We start from the raw sequence: 25,629 nt of genomic DNA, 5'->3' as shown, positions 1-25,629 counted from the left end.
TTGAACTCCATGAGGTTGGCAGTTCAATCCTTTCACTTGAAAGACAAGACCAAGAGCCATCTGCGTTGGCTGATGGCACACACAGAACTTACTAGATTGAGCCTAGAAGCACTGTCCCAACGCCAGGCCACAAAGCGATTCTTCTCCTCATTGATTTCTGACAGCTTGGTGTACAGAAAAACCAATAAAATGAAGACAGACTTGCCCTGACAGCGTGGCTCATCTTTCCAACCCACCATGAGCTGATGAGACCACAAGAGTACCCCTTACCCAACGGTACCCCCTGTTCCTGGCCACTCTCCTGCTGTTCAGCCCTAGGTAACTCTGTGCCCATAGGTGGGAGCTACTCGCACGAGGATACTGTTACTGGTTAGAAAAAGGTACCTTGGCATCCCCTGCCCCACCATTCCAGTGACTGGGAAACCCAACAGCCTATGTGGCAGTTTTAAGGGTGCAGTTGCCATCAAAGCAGTGCCACATTTCCACCTGAATTGCCCAGTATTAAAAAAAACAAAAAAACAAAACCAAAGAAAAACCACTCCAACGATAAAAACCAACCCAAAAAGGATACCACAAAAAACTTCATGCACTAGGATGCTGACATTATTCCAAAGTTTGGACGTCTCTCCCTTCTACTTAAAAAGCCAACTGACACTGCTAAGAGTTTGCCAACGTTGTGGCAGCCACGAGGAAAAGAAAGCAAAGGAACAGTTCCCAAGAGCAGAACGAGCTTATTACTGATTTCTGGCTGGCGCAGTCTGGGACGCGCGATGCTTAATGCTGTGCTAATCACGGACGCTTTTGCCACGTGTGCAAGAAGGGGCCAAAGGAACAGCGCAGAAGACAGCAAGTCCTGAACATCCAGACTAAGAACGTGCGACACTCCGAGCACAGTCTGCACTGACCACAGTCGGCCTCTTTCCTAAGCCACCCCTCTCCGCAGACGAGTCACAGCAACCAAGTCACACGGCGGTCAGCCCCGATTCATCTGAAAAGCACATCAGGCGTAAGCTGAAGGCCACGCGCACGTCATCGGCTGGAAGAAGAGTGACGGTGACAAACTTTGACCACGATGCCAACTCTGCTCTGACAGACGGGTTACCTGCTGGGATCAACCTCCTGCTAAAGCCAAGACTGAAAGCCAAACGGAGAGCAACCGCCAGCCAAGTAATTCCGAGTAACATAACCCCCCATGTGACACGGCGTTTGAAGCCGTGAATGAGTCCTGACTCAAGTTTGGTAAACGGTTTGCTTTGGTAAAATACCTGCTTTGCTGAAAGGTCGGAAGATGGACGAGACAACTACAGTGTAGGTGGAGAAGAGCAACAAACTTTGGATACTCGGTAGGCGGCAGCTGGGTTACAAACCCCTGCACGGTACGTGGCTGCGCACCCCTAACCGACTGACCCGAGGGGAACGCCGGAGGAGCGACACACAAGAACCAAAGGCCACGTGAGATGAGCAAAGGGGCAGAAGGAGGATTTACAGCATTAGCAGTCATCGATAGGCAAGTTTCTGTTCGGGTAGGATACTGCTGATTTTCTTAAGGGCATCATACTTGCATAGAAATTCATTGTATCGGAGCATCCTAAGTACTATAATGAAAACAGACACTCATAACCATCAGTGTAGCGGGCTGTACTATCACGAACATCATAACCTCAACTGAGTAAAGAGCCTCTGATTTCTGTTTACTACCTTATCCCATAGGTGACGTAACACAGTACAAAATTCCTTGTATAAATTATAGTCACTGCTTGTTTTGGATCCCTACGTGAACTCACGGGCACTCGGGGCATTCTCCCCTGCCAGTGGTAATTCTGTTCACCGCAGTTCCAGGGAAAGCTTGCAGATTCTCCATTGTAAGAAGAGATTCCTAACACTGAAAACGGTAGATCACACCCCAAATGTAGTTACGTTGGCAGTTTATGAGGTAAGTGTTCCCTTACCTGTACAGCGAAGTCAGAAATGACTCTGGCGAACCATCACCCACGGTGATCTGCGCTCGCAGGTCAACCGCGGAGGTACTTACCAGGAATTCCCAAGTAATTGGGAATTCTTGTCGAGAAGGAAGCATGAGCAGCACCTCTTCTTGCTCCTTGATGCTACAGTTAACGTTTTCCAAGCAAAACCTAGTCTGACGCTTGCAGTGATGAGCAGGGATGGAGGGGTTCTGCCAACCTTGTCCTTCGGGAGCGAAGGAATGCCTGGAGACCTGGCGCAGGCTTATGGCATTCCCTAAGTGACAGACAGTCTTGAGGAACACTGTATCTGAAGTAGAGGTGGAGTAGGAGACTTGGAAGAGTCTGTAGACTAGTAAACTGCTTTTGCTGGATCTCCCCAGCAACGCTGCTCCAGCAGGAAGAGCAGGACCATGAACACGTTTTTATGTGGCGGGGGGAGATGGGAGAGCGAGGGGGTTGAGTAATCGCGTATTGCGAAATTCTAAGTAATAAATCACCAGAACCAACTGGATGTTGGCATAACGGATAACAGGGAAAGCGTTCGAGTGGCTGGAACTAACGCCCCGAGACGAAGCTTTTTTTTTTTTTTACACGCTGGTGGTCTCTACTGATCTCTGCAGGGCGATTGGGTCTTTTTGCAAATTATCAGCCAGCTCCATTCATTTCAACAGGGTTTTAAAACTCTCTATTCCCATCTTCCTTTCACCAGTTTCTCTGAAGTGGACTCAGGACCGCACGAGTCTACTACACGCATACCTATTATTCCCAGATTTATATTATTGCCTAACGTTTGTCCAGGTAGCAGCAGCAGCATCTTCGGCAGCGTGCTCACCCCTCCCCAGGCAGCAGCCACCCCTGTCAGCTTTGCTAAACAGGGTGCTCCCTCCCCCGTCTCCCACCCCTCACATTCATCCCATGCTCCAAGAAGGACGTTTTGGCGGATCCTTCCTTCGGTGTAGGTGCCATAGGGTACACGCTGCAGGCAGGTACGATGACAGCTAAGCGGCTGGCCAATTTTATCTCCTGCAGCGGAAGTGCAGGAGAGGGAAGTCCATGCTCCTCACACATAAGCAAACCCTGTCTGTGCACACAAACACTTCTGTCTGAACAAGAAACAGGATCACCTACCTTGGCTTTCAAACCACCACCTCAATCACCGTTAGCCCTTCCAGGGAAAGCCAACTAGCTTGACCTGGGGAAGAGTTTTCTGGCTTAACCAAGGATGAATGACTTAGGGAATCATAGAATCGCTAGGTTGGAAAAAAACACTACGATTCATAGAATCGCTAGGTTGGAAAAAACCACTATAACATCAAGTGCAACCGTTAACCCAACACTGCCAAATCTACCACCAAACCACATCCTTGCGTGCCTCATCCCCACGTCTTTTAAATGCCTCTACGGATGGTGGCTCAACCATTTCCCTGGGCAGCCTGACTTATCTCCCATGATGAGAGCACTCGATCCCGTCCTCACCCCTGTGAGGAACCAAGCTGGGGACAGAACCTGAATTAACTCAGACTTTCCTTCACGTATTTGGGGACAGAACCTGAATTAACTCATACTTTACTTTACTTTAATGCACTTTCTTTACTGAGTAACATCTGCTCCTCCCAGATTTTCATCTGCACTCTTAATTGAAAAGCAGACCCATCGTCTTCCTGCATTTTACTCCTTTGCTTCCCCCAAACTTTTAGTTACAAGTTTCAGGAACGGCGTTTCTGACAGGAGTACACAAGTAATTATTCTCTAGCAAAGCTGTGTATTTTAATACAATCTCCCAAATTTTACTTGGTAAAATGAGAACTTCATGATAATGCTCGGCACACAAGTTGGCTTTGGTATTTCTTGGGAGCATCTCTTCAGAGGAGGACAGGCGCGACACATACTGCCTGAGGACGGCAGGACACGAGATAGCTTGGCTCCCCAAGACCCTGTTGAACAAGATGCACTGCCACAGATGTAAAGCAGCACGTCGGCATAGTCAAGAAATTAACTCACTGAAGTCTGAAAAGCTTCTTGCAGATGTATGTGGGAGGCTCTTGTCCCCCAGCATTTGGATTAAAAACCAAATCCAACACAAGCACACATGATTTGTAAGCTTCTGCTGCTCTTTGCCTTTTGTAGGGGTTTGAGTAACGCTTAAATACAGCACTACGGCTGCTTTCAAAAGCTGTCAATTTAGAGCATTCGTGGACAATCACTGTTTGTTCCTAAGCCGCTAGTATTTCCCAACCAGTTGAGATTCCTGTCCAGTTGCATGTGCACGCACAGAACAACACTGCCAACGACCCGTTCAAATATCCATATAAAGAACTAAAACATCCTGTTCTCCTTCCTAAGCTCTGCTCGTTAATTTTACTTAACCCACCACGCACCTCCAAGCTGTAACGCGTGGCTTAGCTACGCCCCACGTGGGTTTGGAAAACGGTCCTGGTCTGGGATTCTTTGAAATGGAATCATCAGCACATCAGCTCACATCCACAGTTCATTAACATTTGTTGGACAAGTGTTTCACTAATTTAAATGGAAAACTCCTCTGAAGAAGCCTGCTGTGAAATGTGAGTCGCACAGATCCGGTGGAGTGGGAGGATGCAGGGCCTTGCAGGTCTTTAAGCCAAGAGATTCAGCGTGAGCACACGCCATCCAAGGCGGTGTAAGCAGGTGAGAGCTGAAGGGCAATCTCGGTTTTATAACGCTGCACAACCCCGTACTGGGGGTCTTCCTGAGTTGGCCAGGAAGAAGTCGTTACAGCCATCACTCTCTCGCTGTTACACACTACACACACCTGAACAGTAATGACTACGTAACTGAGTTTAGAACGGCTGTTTTGGGGTTTGGGTTGTGTTTTGGGTTTGGCGTGTTTGGTTTTTTCTTTTTTAAATATTCGAATCTAAAGTTAAAAACCAAAAAGCTTTTAAAAACAAATTGGGGAGTACATTGACTTTTACCTTCTTCCCCCTCAGGAATGTCAGGCTGTCAGAGGCTGGTCACTGAAAGATTCAGCCAGCCGAGTCAGAAGTTGGGCGCTGCTCAAAGCGGAGCGGGAACGAGGAATAACGAGGCCGATTTGCGAGCGCCTCTGGCAGCGCCTACTGCAAGCGCCGCACGGCGTCATTCCGCCACCGACGCCTGCCACCAGCAAAGAACACATTCCAACCAACACCACGAGGCACAGGAGTGAGAAAACACGATTAGCAGAATTCACAGTCGATTAAGAGGTCTGTTTATTGGCTGCAGGGTCCAACACTTCCTTCACTGCTGCCGTAGGGAACGTCAACTTAATTGTTGGCGCAGGAGGGATCTCCTCGCTCTTTGTTCAGAGGGCTCAGTACAGTGCCAGCATGATTTTTCAACCCACCATCTTTTAATCAACACTAATGACTGACGAGGCAAAAAAACCCGAACCATGCAACATGTGTTAATACTTATATATTTACACAGAGAACGTTCAACATCGCAACCTGCTTGCAGCCTTGTATTACCCTGACCGAGCATCCGAACAGCTAGATTCTGGTGTAAAATACTCTTTTGTTTAAGGTTTGCTGCAAAAGCTACTTATTTCACAATGCCTTTAAACTGGATTCTACCGCAACTATTTTTGACACAGGATTTCTGCACGCCAGCAGCACACGCTTTCCGTCGTACCTCGCAAACCACAATAAGGCATTTGCAGATATCCAACTGCTGTGAACACAAGAGATCCGTTTTCCAGAGCTTTCAGGACCTCTGGAGACCACGAGTCTTTCGAACACAAAGGGCAAGTTTGTAGGAGACGTCCGGTTCTCCCAAGAACTATAAACTTGTCACTTCTTGACGCTGCCACGCACAACACAGATAAGAATTTAAGAGTATTTTGCTCATTTCCTAAATAAAAACTTGTTCTTAAACCCCACTGGATAACAACAGAGCTTAGGCACTTCTGAGGATTTTCTCTTATATCCATCTTTAATAAGGGGAAGCTTCAGACTACAAAATACAGGACAAGCACTCACCTGGAAAGGGATAAATTAATCATTAGCAAGAAGCAGGTCAATAGTCCAAAAGCGTATTTACGCGGACTTCCCACCCACACAGAATGTCAGTGACCAGATGGGATCCTGTAGATGAGGGATGCCCAAAAGAAATCAAGGACTTCACCGTCTAAATTAAAACCTGGTGTAAGAGTGTACTTTGGGAAAACCATTTTATTGTGAAAATTCACCTGTGCAAACAATTCTCTTTTCGGGAAAGCACACCGTGCCCAGAAACGGGAACGAGTAACGGCGATCCAGAGCCCAACATACCCAAGCCTTGTAAACAATGAAGACCAGGAGAAGAAAAAGAGAAGGAACATAAATGAACCCCCACAAACTGGCTTAGATTTGTGGTGTTTCTAAGAATGGCTGCTTCTTTTAAAAGGAGACTCGGAACCTGCCCTGTGCTGGCTAGCAACAAGAGAAGCAACTTCACATACGTGGGTGGTGGTGGTCTCTGTGGCAGAGCAGTAATACAAAAGAATTGATTTAGGAGCTTTCCTTAAAAAACATTTCACTTTTGTTAAACCGATAGCCGTGAAGTACCTGTTAAGGGTGAAAAGATTTGCATCCTTGGATTTGGCACCTATCAATACACACCATCTGTGGGGAGTTTGAGGGGTAAGTCTCCATCTCCAGGAGGAGCCAACGGGCAGATGGATGGAAGAAGGTAACGGAGGAATGAGGTACGGTGCTGTCAAGAAAGCTGTTCCGCAAAGCTGCCCAACTTTGTCAACCGTGCTGCGTTCCCACGCGTCATCACAGCTAACGACAACCACCGTGCTCCAACGGTTAAGACACCAACAGCCATACAGCCTTTACGGCAGGCACAACACCCCACGTCATCCCTCAGCAATGCTAAGTGGCCAACGGAGGCTCAAAACGGTTTGCTGCTCAGGAGGTACGGAACCGAACACCCCCCCAGATGAAAAGGGTGCAAGGTTCCTACTAACATTCCCTGTTCTGTTTTGGTATAGTGCAATAGCATGCGAAGGGCCCAGCTGTGACACCCCGACCCCAGCAAAACTCTGACCATCTCCCCTGTCAATCTGTCTATACCAGGACAATAAATTATAATTTTCAGGGTTTGTTTAAAAGCAAAACAAAACGGGGAATTTGTTTTTTCCCACTTGATAAGAGACAGTGGGAACTGGGGGCTATACATAAGAAGTCAGCTGTTTAGAGAAGCAATAACTGAGAATCTGGCACATCTACTCATTTCCAAAAAGCACTATTTACATTCAGTCGGCTTTTCGACCTCCGTTTTCTACGGATGTCCACCTGGGCGTATCTGTAGCCCTTTTCTACTAAAAAAAGGTGTCTTCAACGTACCTGTGGCATATCCACTAGCAAGATACAAGAAGCAAATTGACTTTTTTTTTTTTTTTTAGGAGGTCTACATTGCAGCCTTTCACAAACCACACATCAAAATCCACCCACAAACATGTAAGACCGCAGACAATCCCTCCTGCATAACAGACGTGGGATCTGAACTGTACTTCCTCTAACACTGCCTTTGTACTAACGTATGGTTTGGAATCATTCTTCGCTTGCTCTGAAATCTTACCCAGCAAGATCTGCTCAGACTTTCAGATGGCACGAAATGAAGCTACCCAAACGTAACGCACGATTCCAGGAGAGCATTGCGGATTACTGTCAGTTGACAAGTACTCAGGCACCTACCACTCGGGTTCCAATCTGGGAATGTTTCCCATTCACACGTGTTACTCCTCTGGCTGTTTGACTGCAAGCGATCCGTTGTCACTGGTAGTACAAATACAACCCTCTCTCCCTTCCATTGCCAATGAGTACTTAAAGGAAATCCAAGCACTGATTTGCCCAGCCCAGCAGTATCAAAGTGCAGAATAAGGAGCATCTTGAGAGGCTCCAGAGTAGGGCAGGTCTTCTAGCTGAAGAGGGGTTTCATCCTCGGCACGGGCACGGGAAGAACATTCGTACCGACAGGTGTCAGGCACACTGTCTAGGGATCTCACGTAAGCACCTAGGCTGCCTAGCTGGTTCCTAGAGAGGGCACTTTGGCTGCGGATTTAGGACTCCACCTCTCCCCCCGGCTCAGGAAGAAAGCCAAGGCACCCAAGTTACACGCCTGAAGTTAGACGGTGTCAACACCCTCACGTACACACGTGCACAACCGCACACTCCCAGGGAGCAAAGTCCAAAGGCTGCAGTGTGAAAAGTGGCTACGCTGGTAATGAAAACGAACATTTTCTAACACTGTTGCAACACATTTGAAGCAAACTAAACTGCTCCTGCCATGCACTCATGCTGCCGGTGTTAAAAATGCCATCGGCCTGCGCTAAGGTGACTGCCTCAAATAAAGCAAGACCTCCTCACCATGTGTACCACGCTGGGCTGAATGATAAACTCGGTCTACCTTTACACTGAAGTGGAGCTATGCCCGTGGAAGCTGGCCTGAGGGGAAAAAAAGTCCTATTTGAGAGGTTAAGTCACCAGATGCTATTGACAGAATAACAACGAGGAAATCTAAGGATCAGGCTCAGAGCACATGCCGTATTCGTAACTGTGGCCCCAGTGTAAGCTTAGGCACACAAAGCCTAAAAAGTGACAAAAATGGCATCTCTGCTCTCTGTGCGTGCATCGGAGTCCCGCATGCCCTAAGAGACACGCTACCCCACCCACTGCTGTGCCAGTCATGCGGCTGTAAATAAACTGACTTACTGACTGGCCCTCGTCTCACAACAGCGACCCAGGCTGCAGTACTCTCAGCAGTCCGTTATCCAGCTTCAAACGCCAAGGACAGCAGAGTTTTGCTATTTAGAGAAAGCTGCATTTTACCTGTAAACATAAGGCTTTTTTCCTGAGAGCTCCTGACCCACAGTTTTCAGAGTTCCCACTATGCTATTTTTAGTCACTTTTCAGCAGAATTACGCTTCAATTTTTTGTCTTGCAAGACAACTATCCGTGCTTTGGCATGTAACAGTACAACAAAACGCCACCGGGAGATGAAGAATCCGGGCAGGCTGCCCACCAATCAGTCAGCTCCCGTGCCCGCCTTGGCTACAAATGCTACTGCGAGGACGATTCTACATACTCTGAAGTCCAGTGCATGCAGGAGGATGTTGGCTACTGCTAAGGTTTTTAGGTTTTGGGAGTCCAATTATGGTGTCCTACTTTTCCACTTTAGATTCAAACTTGTATTGACTCAGCTAACAGAGACGAGCAGCATGAGTACTTGGTATAAACTTCAACTTTACTCTAGCAGCACATTGTAGCCTTCTTTTCACCGGCTCATTTTCTCAGACAGTTCTTGAGGATGAAAATGTTGCTGTTCTTTGGTAGACACGAAAATCTGTCAGCAGAGTTCACCTGTCCCAACACTGACACACGAACAAATGGGAACATTTTCAGCCTCCTTTAAGCTCTGACTTGACCTGCTGCACGTCAACAAAATGACGATGTATCTTTGCAGCATCTTTTTCCTTTTCCTCCCTCAGCAGGGAATTATTCCCTCATCCCTTCAATCCCCCCCACGCACGCACACGCGCTCACACGCACTTTAAGCCAAACGGACCAGGAGAGTGTACGGGCGAGAGTCTATGGAACAGCGTTAATTAGCACATCGTTATGAAATTCTCAGGTTGTTTCTCTCCAAGAATATAAAGTTTACAGGTTCTGTACATGTTGTTGGTTTCTTAGTTATAAAGTAAACACAGTAACAAGCTGTCCATAAAGCGTTGACTCATTTTAAACACAGCCCCTTCTTGTTTCATCGTGCTGAAAGTCCTCTTCCAGTCAGAAGAACACCCAAGCGATGTACTGCAAGTGGGCATACGGTGTATGACAGCAGAGGAAGGAAGAAAGAGGCACTTTTTGATCGGCTGGTATTCTCGGACTTCCCTTTTTCCTGCGGAGGTTTATGTTCCTGACACTAGGTGGTAGTGTTAGCACAGAAAACCGCTGTGGGTAGGCACTTGGCAACAAGGCTCCAAGGCAGTGCCCGCTCTCTGCTATGTCATCAGAATTGGTTTCTGCCGCACCTCCAGAATATCTGGGCAAGGGAGACAAAGAAAGAGATACAGCAAACTTAGGAGGCTCCTGAAAGTACCCACAGTCCCAGAAAGCAAGAGGAACTGGAGACGCAGCTGTGGGCTGCAGCACCGTCCCCCTGTCAGGCTGCTAAAGGAACTTAAAAACACAAGGAACATGGTTTTGCCCATCAACAACTAAGTCCACTTTAATTCCTCCCCAGCTGCATCCTCGTTGAGATGGTGAGCTGCAAATACATCCCATCACGCAGAGATATCAGCTGATCTACTGAGCATCATTTACAGGGGGATGAAGCAACATGTGTCAGAGACAGAGTGGTGTAATCTTCCAGAGAAACGAGTTCAAGTGCCGTTACAGGAGATGGCAAGGGTTTCCCCTTTCTTGAACGGAGAAACCCACCATCCCCAAGACCCTTAAAGAGACTTCTGGCTCTGAAGATGTGGGCACAAATAATTCAACTGTTCCATCCATTCTGCAGCCTAAGGCTACGTTTCTGCACTTCAAAAGCTGCCACAAAACCTGTGGCTCCTCAGCTCCATATTGTCCAAATGTGACACAATATGAACCTGTAAAGTATCTGTCATCGTCATGGACATCTTCCCAAACGTGGACAGTAAAGCCAGCATGCTGGCAAGGCAGTACGTAGAAATAGCTGGAAACTGGGCTGCTATGTCCTTTTCAAGGCTACACAGAGAATAAAGAACATGGGAAAAGGGACAACACGCCTAATTAAGAGGCTGATCACACACGCAGCCGCACAAAGAGGATGACGTGAGTAAAAATTGATCCACAGCTCCAGAGAGCTCTAGCCAAACCTGTAAAGAAACACAGTGGACTGTGTCCAGTGAAGGGCCACAAAGATGATTAAGGGATCATCTGACATACGAGGAGAGGCTGAGAGAACTGGGATTACCTAGTATGGAGAGAAGGCTCAGAGCAAAGTCTTACCAATATGTATCAACTCCAGGCATTTTAAAATGTGCTTTGATGACTATCACCAGGATTTTAAATTCTTAATACAGCTTTCCTAAGCTACCCCAGGGAGATGAGTACCTTTCCCACTTCACCCTGCCCCACATGTAACGCTCCCACTTGCCGGAAAGCTGCCACCGGCGCAAGTGCATTCATTACAAAAAGGCACTGGAAACGTGCCACGCTAAAGCAACCTGGGGTAGTGAAAAACTGCAGATTAACATTCTGCCTTACAGCCCAGACATTTCACGTCCTATTTCTGTGCGTCTCCATGTATATGCTCATCCCTGCAATCAGGTGTTAAACAAATTAAGTCTCAGAAAGGATGTTCAAGCTCAAAGCAAATATTTGAGCATGGAGGCATTTATGCCACCCACTTGAGCGAGTATTAAATGCCAGCAGGAACAATACATCTTCTGTGAACTCCAAAACGCCTGTGGTGAGAGCGTGAGTGAGTTTGATAACTCCAGCTAACTAGCTGTAAGACGATCAACACAACTATCGTAAGGAGCAACTATGTATTTTGCTGAAACACTGTTCAAAATCCACCCTTAATTAAAAGAGGATCAATTTTTACTGGAATCCATAATTTCTTCTCAACTGAAATCAATCCCTACACATAGTGAAAGGGCAAATGTAGAAACACCTCTTTGCTAAGTATGATTTTCACCTCTACCTTATCAGCTACACTTTCCTTCTCTGTGGCGTACGAGCCAGCACACGTCTACAACAGGCTCTGAGATCTCAGCCTGCAGAAGAGAAGACTGCAGCTATTACACCAGCACTGTACAACTAATGACATGAATGCCCAGACTATCTTCTCATCTCTTTTAGCAGCAGATTAACCTGTTTAACAACAGATTTCCCAACTCCTTCCCTCTCGGCTACCTTTCAGGAAAAGCCTGGAAATAATCACTGTGTGATATATTGGTTTTGTTTTCAGGTGTGTTCTCCTTTTAAACCCAGACAAGAAAAATCAGGCACTGGTCAAGAGCCCACAGTCCAGACACACCTATTCAGAAGCCATCCCACCTGCTGGATGGGAAGAGAAGGAAGAATATTAAGTTCTTAGAGGAAGTAACTGTTATAAGGAACTTTCAAGGTTAGGGACAGGACCTTACGTTGCTTTGGGATCATAACTTTATTCTGATCCAGACTTTGGAGTCAAAAAATAGTTTTGCCTAAGATCCTGCTGTGCAGCTGGATCAAACTTCCCTTCTGCCCGCAACGGTCAACAAGAAGGTATTTCAGGGCTTCACTTTGGAAGAATGAAGAGAACAGACAGTAACACTAGCCATGTCTATATGAAAGAGACTGCCACCACATTTAGGCAGAGGAGAGAGTCCTTAACCACAGCTTTCTCAGTTTTTGGATGTATCTTAAGAATCCCATGGGCACCCTCATACTGCAAGCTGTATCCCTGAAAAGCTAGCAGGCTTGCTGATGGATAGAGCTCAAACAGACCAGTTTTCTCTCATCCACCTGTATGCGTAGGCAGACAAGAGTCATCTGGATGAAAATCAGAACTTCAGTACTGCCTGCAGATTGTAAACCCCAACTTACTGTGCTACCCTAGCCCAGCTGAACAAATGCATTGTTGGCCATCGTAATGTACTAATTGGCATAGCTAGACCGATATGGTAGAATGCACAACATCATTATGTCTAGTTAAAGACACTGGACAGCTGACAGATTTATGGGCATCAGTGTGGGCACTGATCGGTCCAAACAACTTATGTGGAAATTAAATCAAAGAGTCAAAATTGGCAAAGGAGGTCACTCCAAATTTCAGAGCTGCCTTTCCATAACCCTTTCAGTCACAGGCTCCTGCTACAACTACTGCTGTCAGTGGACGGGCTCACAATGAGTTGCCTTGCACTCATGAGATGGCTAAGTTTGAAATCCAGTATTAAAGTGTTCCTCTGGGAGTTGGTTAGAACAATCTACCAACTTGTTCTAATTGTCACCAAGCAAAACAGGCCCAAAGCCAAAGAACAGGTTGACACCGTTCCACTTGTTCACACTGATTTGCTGCTACAGTATTGCCCTTACAGAGAAACACTTGTTCTTGTGGGAACTTGGCAGCAAAATCCCACAACACAGAAGAAATTGTGCTTTGGAATCAAAGAACAATCTGCTTACGCATAATACATGTTAAAATTCACCTGTTAAAATTCGATGCAATGGCAAAGTGATGTAAGTTAGGTGTGCATAGAGTAGAAAGTTTTCATCAGTTCTGTTCAGCTTCAGCCACGAGCCCACCAGAGACCGTCCTGTTCCAGACAAGGACCGCGACCTCAGATTTGTCGCATTATGCAGATCTGTAACGGAAAAAGACAGCAAGCTTAGAGTGACTGCACTGTCTGCTTCTTATTGGGAAGTCCCAATGAAAGCTGCTGAAATCCAAAACGAGAAAAGCCTACTATTAATTGTCTAGAGAAGTCACATGCCCATCACTATTATTACTACTTTTTTTCTTTAATTACTCAGATCTTGCCTACCACAGAATTCACCGTGTACACTGAAGCTAATACAGTTTTCCAGCTGCTGTTTCCGCAGCTGGAAACAGCAATAAACCATTACCCACTATTAGACCAGCCAGGAGAGGGAATGAAGCCTTTGCGACCACATTGCACAAGCAGAACCTTAACCCAGCCTTCCCTCATAAACAAAGTAATTGAATATCCCTACAATTAAGTAGTTACTCATGCAGAAATTCACAAGTGTAAGGGGAGGAAAATCGTATCTTAGGAAGGAAAGTGACATCTACAAGACAGGGGGAGAGTCAGCGTGAATAAGCCAGTTTACTGCAGATTTCCATGCACCCCCCAAGCCAAACCTGGGCCCCTTCAGCAGTGGCATTCTTCCCATAATTAGTTTAGAGGTCCACAAATAACTTTTAAAACAAAAGGGTGCTGAATCCACTGCAGAGTAGAGGCAGCTTTTAAAGCTGCAGGTCTCTCCCACAGCCAGGAAGGCACATGCCATATATTTTGAGTGTTTCTAAACTTTCCCTCTGTTCCCGTGCACAACCCAGCCTTGTCCCACAGTGCTAAAAGCAGACGTTGAAGTAAACGTGACCCTGATCCAGAGTGATCCAAGTTCTGGGACTCATTTGTTTAAAAGCAGGTCCTGATCCACACAGAGAGGCCCCAGCCAAGGAAGAACACGCAGTGGCAGCTGCTCTAGGCAAGATGCGTAAGAATGTGGGGGAGAAAAAAATGCATCTTGTTTTTCTCCCTTCCCTGTAAACGAGTATAGCCAGGCAGTCTACTCCCTCTCCCCACGCATTACCACTATGCCAAAAGCATCATGGAGATCAGGTCACAAGGAGTAAGTACAATTCCTTCGCTGGGTCAAGCTTGCACACAGCAAAGAGTAAGTGAAGTGGGCCCTCGTGGGCTGGTCCTGTCCACAACAGGTCTGTCTACCCTGGGGCAGGGCTGCGGCAGCACGGGCCAGGCCGAGCAAGCCACTGATCCGTAGACAAGCAAGTTATCCCCCACCCACAAGGCCAAGATGCCCCAAAATCTCTGCTTCTACGAAATCCCATCACTAGGTGAACTGAAGTCAGCTTTCCCACTCTGAAACAAGAATTTCACCGTCACAGCTCCTGAGCTAACACTGGTCGGACGCTCAAGTTTCTGAAATTCATAAACCTCAATTCAGTTACTCCTTCTTGTAAAAATCTCATCTCTGAATAAATTAAACTTCCTAGATACGCTCTTAAAATACTCCTCTATTTATTTTTAGGACCAGGAATAAAAAGCTCAAAACATTTATAACTCAGTGAAACGACACTTTTTATATGCGTGCTATAAAATGCCTGGAAAACCTGGAATTTGTTTACTTCCATAAATATATTGGAAAGAAAAGAAAATGAAAATAATAGAAATGTTCATCATTATGATTAAGTATGCTGGGATCAGATCCTGCAAAACAATACTGAGCAAACACTAGCACCATCTATAAAGGCTGCTAGATAAACACCCTGAGCTCCATCCTACCCTGTGTAACCTCCAGGAGAAAGATTTCAAAAGCAAGACTCCAGCTGGGAAAGCTGCCCTTCTCCCATCTCATTGGAAATAACAGACTTTTGATGGGCAAATTAAGGAAAAATAAGTGAGGAAAGGTTTCTACTGACAGAAGCCTGAATTAGTCACAGTCAGTTTAAGTTACGCAGAATTTGAATGAATCATTATCACTTAAGCTGGGTTTTTAATGTGCAATTGTTTATTAGTTAAGCTGGTCCAGTACCACTGGTAGGTAACACCTCTGCTATTACAAACAGAATTTGTGATCTGGAAATTACCTTTGTGTTTATCTATCAGCATGCCAACAGACAGATTGTTTGGCTCTTCTACTGAATTGTTTTTAAACATCTGAAAAGCAGTTGGGACTTTGATATTTCTGAGTTTCCCACCCAACAAAACTCTGATATGACTGGATTTGTATGCTATATTCTGAATCGGACTCATTTTTTTATCTTGTTGTTTGCTTCATGCTGAGGAACTAGAATTCAAAAGAAGAGTTTCACAAGGCATTAAACCATCACACAAACAAATTCATTAGGTTTTCTTTTTAGAGTTCAGAACGGATCCAAAGCCAGTTGAAGTAAATGCCTTTTCACCAACTTTAACCGACTGTGGAGCAAATCAGGGAATTCAGAGAACTTGTCCACAAGAGCATGCCCTACCCCACTATATTGTGGTATCTGGAAGAGTGTCACCTGAGAGTGTGTTATCTGGGAAAGAGGAAGGATCTTCCCTGCTCAAATTCCACTCAGATGGGTCTATATAAAACGGGGAGATAAGTTTTAAACTTACGCAGGAATTGCTGGTCTCCAGCCTTCAAAAAGATGCTAACCCTGTGAATAACCCTATTTTCAGAGTGGCGCTGATGTTGGACATTCTGTGGAGTTAGTTTTTTCACACTGCAAACCGTTTAGAAAATCTGGCATTGGGATCCCTTTCCATAGGTCTGTGCCCTCTCCAGTCAAGTCCGTTTAGCTATTACTTCTCTCACCTCCGCCATCATCATCTCTGAAGAATTCCTCACTGTCATTTGCTGAGTGGGATTTTTTCATCTCGGCTATTCGATTTCGGGGCACTTTTCGCTTCAGGGATGGGGAGAAAAAGGATGGGCGATTGTTGCGTTCTGGGGTTGGCGGTGTGCTGAAAGAAGTGACCTGAAAGGGAAATAGAAGACTTGTAGAGAAAGTTTTGAAACAAAAGTTCTGTGCTTCTAGTAAGAAACAATCAGTCTCACATATGTGCCATGAGGCCATCACACGGGTAAAAATCAGAATCATGACCAGTGTCTAGATGTAAGCTTAATCGGAGTGGCCAGAGAACGTGAATTGAACAGTTATCAGAGCTTCAAGATGCTCATCGAGATGGAAACGTTTTGATATATCATTACCCTCAACTGTTACATGAATAACAAAAAACCTCTCTCTTCGTCACGCCTTACAAGAATTTATAGTCATAAAGGAACAAAATTAGTAACTTCGGCACCAAGAAGGTTATGTTTGCATATTGAAATTCAGAAAACTTAATAGGCTAAGAATGTATTCCTGGACACACTAAAATTGTGCATCTTCATTCTTTGGCAGACACAAGGTAGCGGTTTCCCTGCGTAGCAGGATCTCACGTGGGATCACCACGAAAGGTCACAGCGTCTCTGCGAAGCAGGGTCATGAGGCAATTACAAAGCTCAGGATGCTGACACAAGAGTGAAGTCACTGTACAATTACAGGTATATCATATTTCAGTGCAGGATGGAGAAAAACAAGTGACATGTCCCTGATGAGTTGGTTAGTCTAAGTGAAGGCTATAATTGTATATGGTGAAACACAGGTGATGGACAATACTGTAGAGACGCCCTTCCTTCAGAGCAGTAGCTGCTCTTGAGTAAACCACAAATCTAGTCAACTATGCCCATTTCAGAAAGGGCTGAAGTGCAGTGTTTATGTACTGCTTTTACTAGTAATATTTTAATAGTTTCATTTCAAGTGAAAACAAGTAGGGATAAGTACTTTGCTAATGGGAGTAACTTCTATCTCATCCCTCCTTCTTCACACAGTTAATTTAACAATCCCCTAACTGTCCCCGAGATGACACCTGTTATTGCTCACATCCATCCATACACATAAAGAGGGAGGTGACATGTAAGTGAGGATGACAGCCAAGCCAGGCTAGTGTTGCACTGCAGAAACACTGTGCCATCCCTCTATCGTTGATGTCAAAAAAAAAAAAAAGAAAAAGTAAAAGTATTCTACCACCCAACTGATCCTCTCTGCAGTGCACTTGATCTCTAATTTGTGCTTGTCTCTAGTTTTAATTCTGTAGCCATTTCAAATCACACCTGGAGGGAAAACCAGAAGCAGACAAATCACCATTAAAGCCATTAACAAAAAGCAATGATATCAAATCTATTTTGACATCTTCCAGTTGACGCTGAAAGTCTTGGAGCCAAAAGAGCAGGAAATCCCTCCAGGCCTGATTTTTCCAGGCTCTATCTCTAAGGTAGAGAGCAAGGACATCCAGTTAACAAGCTCTGTGCTGGCAGCTCATCTTGCCTTTCAGGAAGCCAGAAACAAAAAACACAGCTTGCAGCGGAGACATTCATAAGCAGTCCTGCAGACCTTTAAACTACACAGGTTAGCTGTATTACACAGGAAACCAGACTAGAATCCACCAGGGACTACCCAGCCTAGGTCAGGACACATCTATGTAGGTATTCTGAAGGCAGGTTGCCTAATTCCCATTAACTAGGACAATCCCTTAATGGAAAAAAAAAAAAAATAGACAGACTAAGGGCCAAATCAGCATCTGTGGGCTGATTTTATTGATATTTCACTGCACTTGCATTAAAATTAAGCACATGCATAAATATGGTAGTGCATCTAGGTCCGTAATTTTTGCTTTAATATTATACAGGCTTCACATTGGCAGCATTCATCAGTGGCAAAATCTCCTCGCAGTACCATTTCCTCTGAGTTTAGCAAGCAACTACATAATACACAAATTCCACGTTTCTAGGTAAATCCCATCTTGTACAGAAATGGAATCTATTAATTTTCAGAGAAAACAGGCAGAGTTATCATTTTCCCTGGCATCATCATTGCTGCTGTTTCAACAAAACACTCCTCCAGAAGTATGAATCATCCAGTCATCTCTGCACTGAGTATTTGCTGAAGGGAAACCGTGCTCAAAATCCATCTGCATACAGTGAGTATGTTCAGAATATACACAGGCAAGCCTCAGTGCAGAACCTTGATGGGAGTTAATCCCAGCTCCAGTCTGTCTACTGGTTTTGGAACAAAACATGTTCATGCTTAACCTTAAGTCAATATTTCTGTCTGCTACTTACTCTCTCATGCACTGGGGATTCTGGATTTGAATCTTCTTCTGTCCCATATGGTGAAGTGTCACCAGTAGACACTCTACTCACTGCCATCTCCGCATGTCCTTTCCCTTGAGGCCCTTTCATTCGGACAAATTCCATGTTGTTGTATTTATAAAAGCCAAAAGACATTCTCTGAGCCATCTTAGCTGCCACACTCACCTATGATGCATCAAGACAGGAGAGAAAACCAGAAATATCATCTCCGTGTTTCAAAGAAATAACATTCACTGAAAGCAGTTATTTAAGTCAAAAACATAGTGGATAATGATAATTATCTTGATTGTTAAGATGTGTTTTAAGCCACAATCTGATGTCCAAAAGGGAAGCAATTTTACCACTACAAAAACAGAGGCTCTGAGAGGAATCAACTCGCTCAGCTATCCAAAAGGCAGAGTTACCCAAGGGCACACTGGGAGAAACCACGAGTTCTTTATCCAGACCCACACAACGTGGCACACCACAGCAAGAGCAGGCACGTGCACAACTCAACGCAGCCTGTGCAAGGACACTTGTTCAGCTATCCAAAACGCAATAGACACACGAGATGCTTCAAGCTAGCAAAGAGCAACCCTGGCACTACTGTGTGGCAGATGAATTCGGACACTTGTGCGTCCCCACGGTCAAGGCCAAAGCATAAAAAACCAGCCCCCATGCACAACTAACCTGCATTGCACTGGTCACTGCAAAACCCTGACAGCTTTTGAACCCTCTCAACAGACAGAAGGGCTCAATTTCCAGTTAACACAACTGAACTGAAAACTCAGCTGAGAACTGAAAAAAGGAACAGACCAATATGAAAACAGTCAAGGTTTTGCCAAGTGAAATAAGTAGGACTTATCCATCAGCTTAAGCGTTTATCGCAACCTTAAATCGCCTGAAAGGGCTAAGATGCTCATCGTGTAACACAATTCCTGCTGTACTAAGAATTAATACAGACACAACTGAAACAAAGTAATCTTCTAGAGCATAGAGAGACTGCTTCTGCTCTGTCAAAAGAATTGTCAAATTTCAAGTTTGCCTTTGGCCATAACTGAGTATTTGAAGAGTAAAAGTTTATTTCATCTAACAAACCAACGTCAAGTAGCTCTGTGGTCAAACAGGTCATTCCTAGGCTATGAGAAGGCTTCACCACATCAAATCTTGTATTTCCACTGCAGGGTTTTCTTCTTATAATGTCTTTAGGGATTCTGTGTTCCCATGTATTTTAACCACCCACCTGCTGATGGCATGAGGCTGTAAGATGATGCTGGGACAGAGAAACAATTTGTTCCACATTCTCTCAAAAAACTGGTAGAAGAGTATAACTACTCACATTTAAAAAACAGAGAAGAGAAATTATTTGGGACCTCTCCTGACAAGGAGAACAAAGGGAAACGATGTTTACAGTCACAGTAGATATTGTGGGGATTTTTGTTTGGTTGCTTGGGTGTTTGGTTTTTTTTTTAAAATCTCTCAGGACTGTCTTCATAACAAACTCAGAAGTTTATTAAGGCTCTTGGGCTCCCTTGACTTCAGCACTAAGTACTGAATTTGAAGTTGAAAGAACTGGCATTTCATGTGTCAGTAGGAAAGAAAAGAAAGCTTCTTTCTGTGGCAGTGAAACCACAGTGATCTTTTGAAAATAGCCATGAATACAAAACAGACTAAAAAACCCACATTTTACATATAGCAAGGTAGGTATCAGAGTTTAAGACCTCTCTGCAAAACATGCCTTCTCTGAAGTAACTAGAAATACCTATGACCTTTAAAGAAAACGAAAGGGCTCCCAGAACTCTCTTATTCAGATCCATTCCTGTGTCATGATCTTGGCTTCTTATCAACTTCACTCCTTCTGGCAAACACTAGAGTAATATTTCTTGATCTGAGCACTCTCAGCTGTCTCAGCTAAAAGCATTAGCTTTCAGGCAACTTTCAAAGCAAAAAAAAAAAAAAAAAGAAAGACTACAATGAAGATGACCTAACAGCCTAACAGGACAAAAAGCTCAGCAGCAAAGCAAAATTGTGGTCAGGGTATCATTGTTGCACAGGATGTTGACTTTCAGAAACACCTTACCCTGTTGTCATAGACTTTCTTGAGTGCTTCATAGCGGATGGACCCCTGAAAAATTACCCCTTGGAACGTGTTGCTTTTGTCACTGGCCACCAGCTCCACACAGACCATTTCTCCTTCTCCCACAGTCATGTCACTGAAAACCTGCCAGAGATGCAAGGTGAAACACTTCAAGGCAAACCGCAGCTGTTAAAGTTTAAACACAGACTTCTGTGACAGTCCTTAGGCTCAAGGCAGTTTCAGTGTAAATGGCAAAAAGGAGGGGACATGTATGCTCCAACCCAGCCTTCAAAAAAACAGACTGTAGACAGCACAAAATGGCAAATCATGTGCTAAGTAGCTCCCACATCAGCCCATCCTGCTTTAGCCTATCATAAAGACAGAAAACAAAATGCAACTTTAAGCTCTCAGATTTGAAATGTGAAAGAAAGAAGGTGGTCAAATAAAATAAAACAAAAACTACTGGAAGATAACCCTCAGTTACCCAAGAACATTTGTTCAAAAGGTACAAGAGAACAGCTAATCGTGATGTTAAGACTAGAACAGGACAAAACTCACAAGAAGAAACTCACCTCTTCAAAACTGTCAATCATGAAGAATATGTTGGGGTAGCTGATCTTTGACTCCTCTCCTTTACTGTCCATTGGGTGCTTGCTAGGAGATGCAAACACTTGCTGAGAAAGATATGGAAAGAAAAAAATACATCTTCTCAGTTAAAGGTGCCCAGGAATGGACACACTGAATACAAAGCGAGCAATACCAAAACACCACAGTCCAACACTGCTCAGTCAGCAAACGTTTTCACGTACACTGGAGATGCTGGACGTCCTGTAGGCAAAGCTGAGCTGGTTTCTGACTAGAGCCTGGTTTGCAAAAATGACAACACTTGGGAAATACTTGAGTTTTCACACGGAAGTTATCAAACACTAGATTCTCTACAGCAAATGTCTCTGTGTGCACCTGACCTCTCACCATCCGGCGGTACAGCTAAGGTATCCTCCTTTTCATTAGCAGAGAAAACCACCTTGAACTGCCTTTAAGTTACTGAAATGCACTGCAAAGTGCACACACAGCAAGAAAGTTGCGGTGGAGTAGTTGCCCTAACACTATTTGCTTGTACAGTTAATTTCATCGTTATTGTTTGTTCAGTACCACAGTAAGCTCAACATCACTCAGTAATGGGAAGCACGGCCTCCAGGAGGACAAACATTCAATTTCTCATCCTCATCTTCAGCTTCTGTTTCTTTCTCTATCCACTGTGTTTCCTCCTGCATGTTCCTTCATGCGAAGCAGTTCCTCAACTCCTTTGGTCGCATCACTCCTCAAAACAACCTACGTTATAATAGCTAAAGGATCTAGATTTTTATTATGTCATCAGGAATAACAAGCAGGTAAAGAGGGAGGAGAGTTAATATCAAGTAGCTTGCTTTGCTTCCACTTGTTGAGAAAGAAAGCTTTGAATTAAAGAAACCTGTCAAATCTTAGCCCACTGTGAATGTGTTGCAAGCTCCGAATCTGCCCATATTGCCAGGCTTGTGGTACTCTTGCTACAAACCATCCAACACAAAACGTGACTAAGGCTAGGATATTAGATGTTCATGACAGCGTTGCTTTTCCTAATTTGTACTTACGAAGCCTACCTGCACCTTTAGACGCATATTATTTCAAAGAAAGGTTGCTTCATCTCAAGAACAACATTAGAAAGTAACAGGACTCTTCAAAGGTGACACTTGCACCAACACCCGAAACAAGGACATCTTCCAGGAATCCTTGTTCTTGTGCCATCCAATGTAAAGTGAAAAAAACCCCACCAAAACCTAAATGCACCCCCAGTCAGACACACCTGAGGAAGATACAGTTTGTAGATCTTACTGTCAAGCCAGCAGAGAATCAGTGTAGTCTGCAAAGTATTTCAGGGGGATGACAGCCTTTTTTACACTGGTTTCGTGCCTTAGGTACTCTACTGGTATGAATACAGTAGCTTTGTCATAGGTCTGGAGTAGCACACAAGTCCTGTGCCTGAACTGGGCTTCTGCTATTCACCATCTGACTGCTGACAGGATAACATACACTTTATAAAGCAAGAACCATCAGACAGTAATACAGATCCAATATTGGCTTTTGTTCATTTAAAACCAAGAGCCTCAATGGTATGTGTTATGATGAGGTGCCCTACAGCAAGAAGCTTTCCACAGTATATAGAATTGCCTTTTCTCTCTCCATCATTCAACTCCATGATGTTGAAGTGTTACTAGTATGTACTGGTATGTTGCAATGTGTTGGGTTTCTCCTAGGAAAGGGGAGACAGAAAAAAACTTACAAGCAGTCCCACAGTACTGCCTCGAGGAATGAGGAACAGAAAACCTCCTCCTTATTCTAAACACTGCTCACGCAGTGAGGGCAGGTGCCTCATCCTCATCTTCCTCGTTTTCAAATCTGTGAGTAATATTTACAGATTCTTCTCACAAGAATTTTGCAGAAATTCATTTGGGATGAAATTTGGATGAGTAAACAGTGGAAGAAGCAATGAGAAATAAAAGGCTTACATCAGTGGTGTAATGTGGTGTCTCAACAGCACCAGATGAAGGGAACTACGTGCCTAACTAATGGAAATCACAGATACAATAATCAGCATTGCTAGTTTTGTTTGTAGGCAAAGCAACAATTGTTTTAAAGTGACAAAACAAAATTAGAGTATTAAAGAGAATTTCAGGTAAAGTCACACGAGCAGCTAAAGGAATGGAAATGCCTGGGAGAAACAGCCTTTTAAAGGCAACAGGATCAGGAGAACTTCTGCCAACTAGAAAAAGTTGTTGCAAGATCTGCTGGAAACTGAGTGAAGAAGTCTGGGGTTTCTTATTCCTACTTCCTACATGCTTATTATTCAGCCTCCTCCACTGTGCTAAACCCTGGATAACTCTACCCTGCACACAATAAGTGATAAAAGCCTTTGGTGTGGAGATGGAAGGAATGAGCAGCTTAAGAGAGAAAACAAGAATCTCATAAAACAATAAAAAGATAAATTGGTAATCAGTAAATTGCCTGCCATTTGACCACCTTACATTACACATTTACCCGGAAAGCTTTGCATAACTGAGGTCTCCTACAATTTCAGGTTTACCCTTAGACTGGTTAACAGTTGGTCATACCCCTCCTCTCCCTCCCCCAGCACCCTCCCCAGATCCAGTAGGCAAAGATATAAATCTTGCAAGCATGCAGATGTCTTTACAATTTTTCTGAGAGGGGCTATAAGGGTCCTTTAGATCTCACATTTAGATAGCTGGCAGGAAACTCACTAGACAAAGGCTTGAGATGCATCTGTCAGAGCAGAGCCTGAGAACCACTGCCCTGGTTTTGGTACAGTTTTTAGAATTAGCTACTAACGGATGCCAACCTCTCATCCAAAGTAACACCAGGGTAATCTCACCTGAGACTTTTTTTTGTGAATGTGAATATCTCCTCCATCGGAGCGTGTGCACACAGCACATGTCACCACGTAATCCAGCTAAAACCAGGCACCAGATAGAGAAGCAAAGGTTTAGAGTTAGAAAAAACGACACATTCATGTGCATGAAGCAGAACACATTCTGCCTTAACTTTTTTTAGCTGTCTGGCTAAAAAGTAAGATGTTTTACTATTGCTGTTTTCTTTATTCTCCTTACTATACTGAAATGTCTACAATTTTCAAGCCTATGTTTGTTTCTAACTAAGTGATACTGAAACCTTTTGCACAGATGCTTGATGAGCTGCACAACCTATGGGTAAAAAAAAAAAGCTCCTGTCAACATTGTTTAACACTACCTTGCTTGTCAGCTGGGTGAATAAGCATCAACCCACACACACGAAGCACACTTTAAGGTAGAAATGGAAAAGACATCCTCCCTTCTAAAAGGGAAGAACAGAAGCACTAATGAACACAAGCAACACAAGTGAGAGGTCAGAAACCAATTAATGTAGCCTGCCAAACAACCTGAAAACACTTGTAAGGAGAAGTGTGGTAACTCTGGACAGCAATGCCCAGTTGCGACAACATCTATGAATTCTGACTGTAGTGAAGAGATTCTGGTTTTATTGAGCATCAAATAGAGACGGAAACTGCTCTCTGCAGAAAAGTTCTGCAACGAGACTTTTGGGAGGGAGGAGAGAGAATGACAACAATGCATTTTCCAGGATGTGTGCAATGAGCCAGCAGTCTCTCGTTCCGAGATCATAATCAACAAAGCTTTTAAGGGATCTCGAACGAGTACAGTAATGTTCAGCTTCCCTAAGCGCCAGTGTAACAATAACTAAATTAGATTACTAATAATTTAATGACTAAATTAGATTGCTACTAAACTAAATAAATATAACTAAATATCCAAATATAGAACTAAACCACCTATGAGATAAAGAAATAATTTTATAGCTTCATGCTTCCACCACCACCACAAAAAGTTTTACTGAAGCTCTGATGTCAGGAGCAGCAAACTCACAGTGTAATGCACACTTCCTTACCTGCATCTCCCTCCCTTAGCTGCACCAGTACCGTGAACTCTTAAAGGCATGTTGCTTGTCTTAACAGTCTCATTCACTCTCCAAACCTGTTAAACTTAGTTTTGCAAAACGGAAGGCTATGTCACAGAGCCTCAAATTCAGCCCAGCTTCACTGGACATAATTAAAGTTTTTTGAGGAAAGCGATTAGGACTCTACTGAAAATTAATAAACAACTCAGTTTATGTTCATATAGACTCCCAAAAGCAAAGTTAAAGACATGCTTTCTTTATATCCTCCAGAATTGTTCAAATGCCCCAAGGAAAGGGTACAGATCAATGCCTACCCTGAAACCTCTCCAGCATAAATGGCCCATGAAAATTAGATAAGCATCACTGTTACCTTCTGTAGGATGAGGTTCAAGTAGACGCTCTCTTCCCAGTCAATGTCGGGGTCTCCCAGGCCAGGAAGCTTCTTAGAATCTCTCCGGTAAACTTCAACTTCAACCTGCTAAGAAAACATTGCATCTCCTTGAAAAATCTTACTTGAAAGTCTCTATATGCAAATTAGCACCAGGAGCTGCATGTTGCGTAGCTTCCTGTACGTTTTTCTGTCAGCATTGTGTTTTGCTGACCGTGAAAGTAAAGCTGGGAGGACAGCGGATGTGAAGGGAAACAAGTGAAAAAGGCAGGTTTCCCCAGGGGAATCTCCGTTTTG

At 44.2% G+C, this 25,629-nt stretch overlaps 1 protein-coding gene across 1 annotated transcript; it reads right to left on the bottom strand.

The window, feature by feature from the left end:
- Positions 1–9,687: 9,687 nt before the first annotated feature.
- On the bottom strand, positions 9,688–25,419 carry KIAA0930 (KIAA0930 ortholog; the record flags this gene model as incomplete). The annotated part of the gene is made up of 8 exons (XM_010154665.1): positions 9,688–10,010; positions 13,147–13,302; positions 16,007–16,169; positions 18,356–18,550; positions 20,445–20,585; positions 21,014–21,115; positions 23,869–23,946; positions 25,315–25,419. Coding segments are annotated over 8 exons (981 nt in total), but the record flags the coding sequence as incomplete, so codon positions are not given.
- Positions 25,420–25,629: the final 210 nt, after the last annotated feature.

Source organism: Eurypyga helias, unplaced genomic scaffold (assembly GCF_000690775.1).
Source record: "Eurypyga helias isolate BGI_N326 unplaced genomic scaffold, ASM69077v1 scaffold227, whole genome shotgun sequence".
In the NCBI taxonomy this organism is placed as follows: domain Eukaryota; kingdom Metazoa; phylum Chordata; class Aves; order Eurypygiformes; family Eurypygidae; genus Eurypyga; species Eurypyga helias.
Note: the sequence above shows the minus strand (reverse complement) of the source record. Positions and strands in the feature narration are given on the sequence as shown.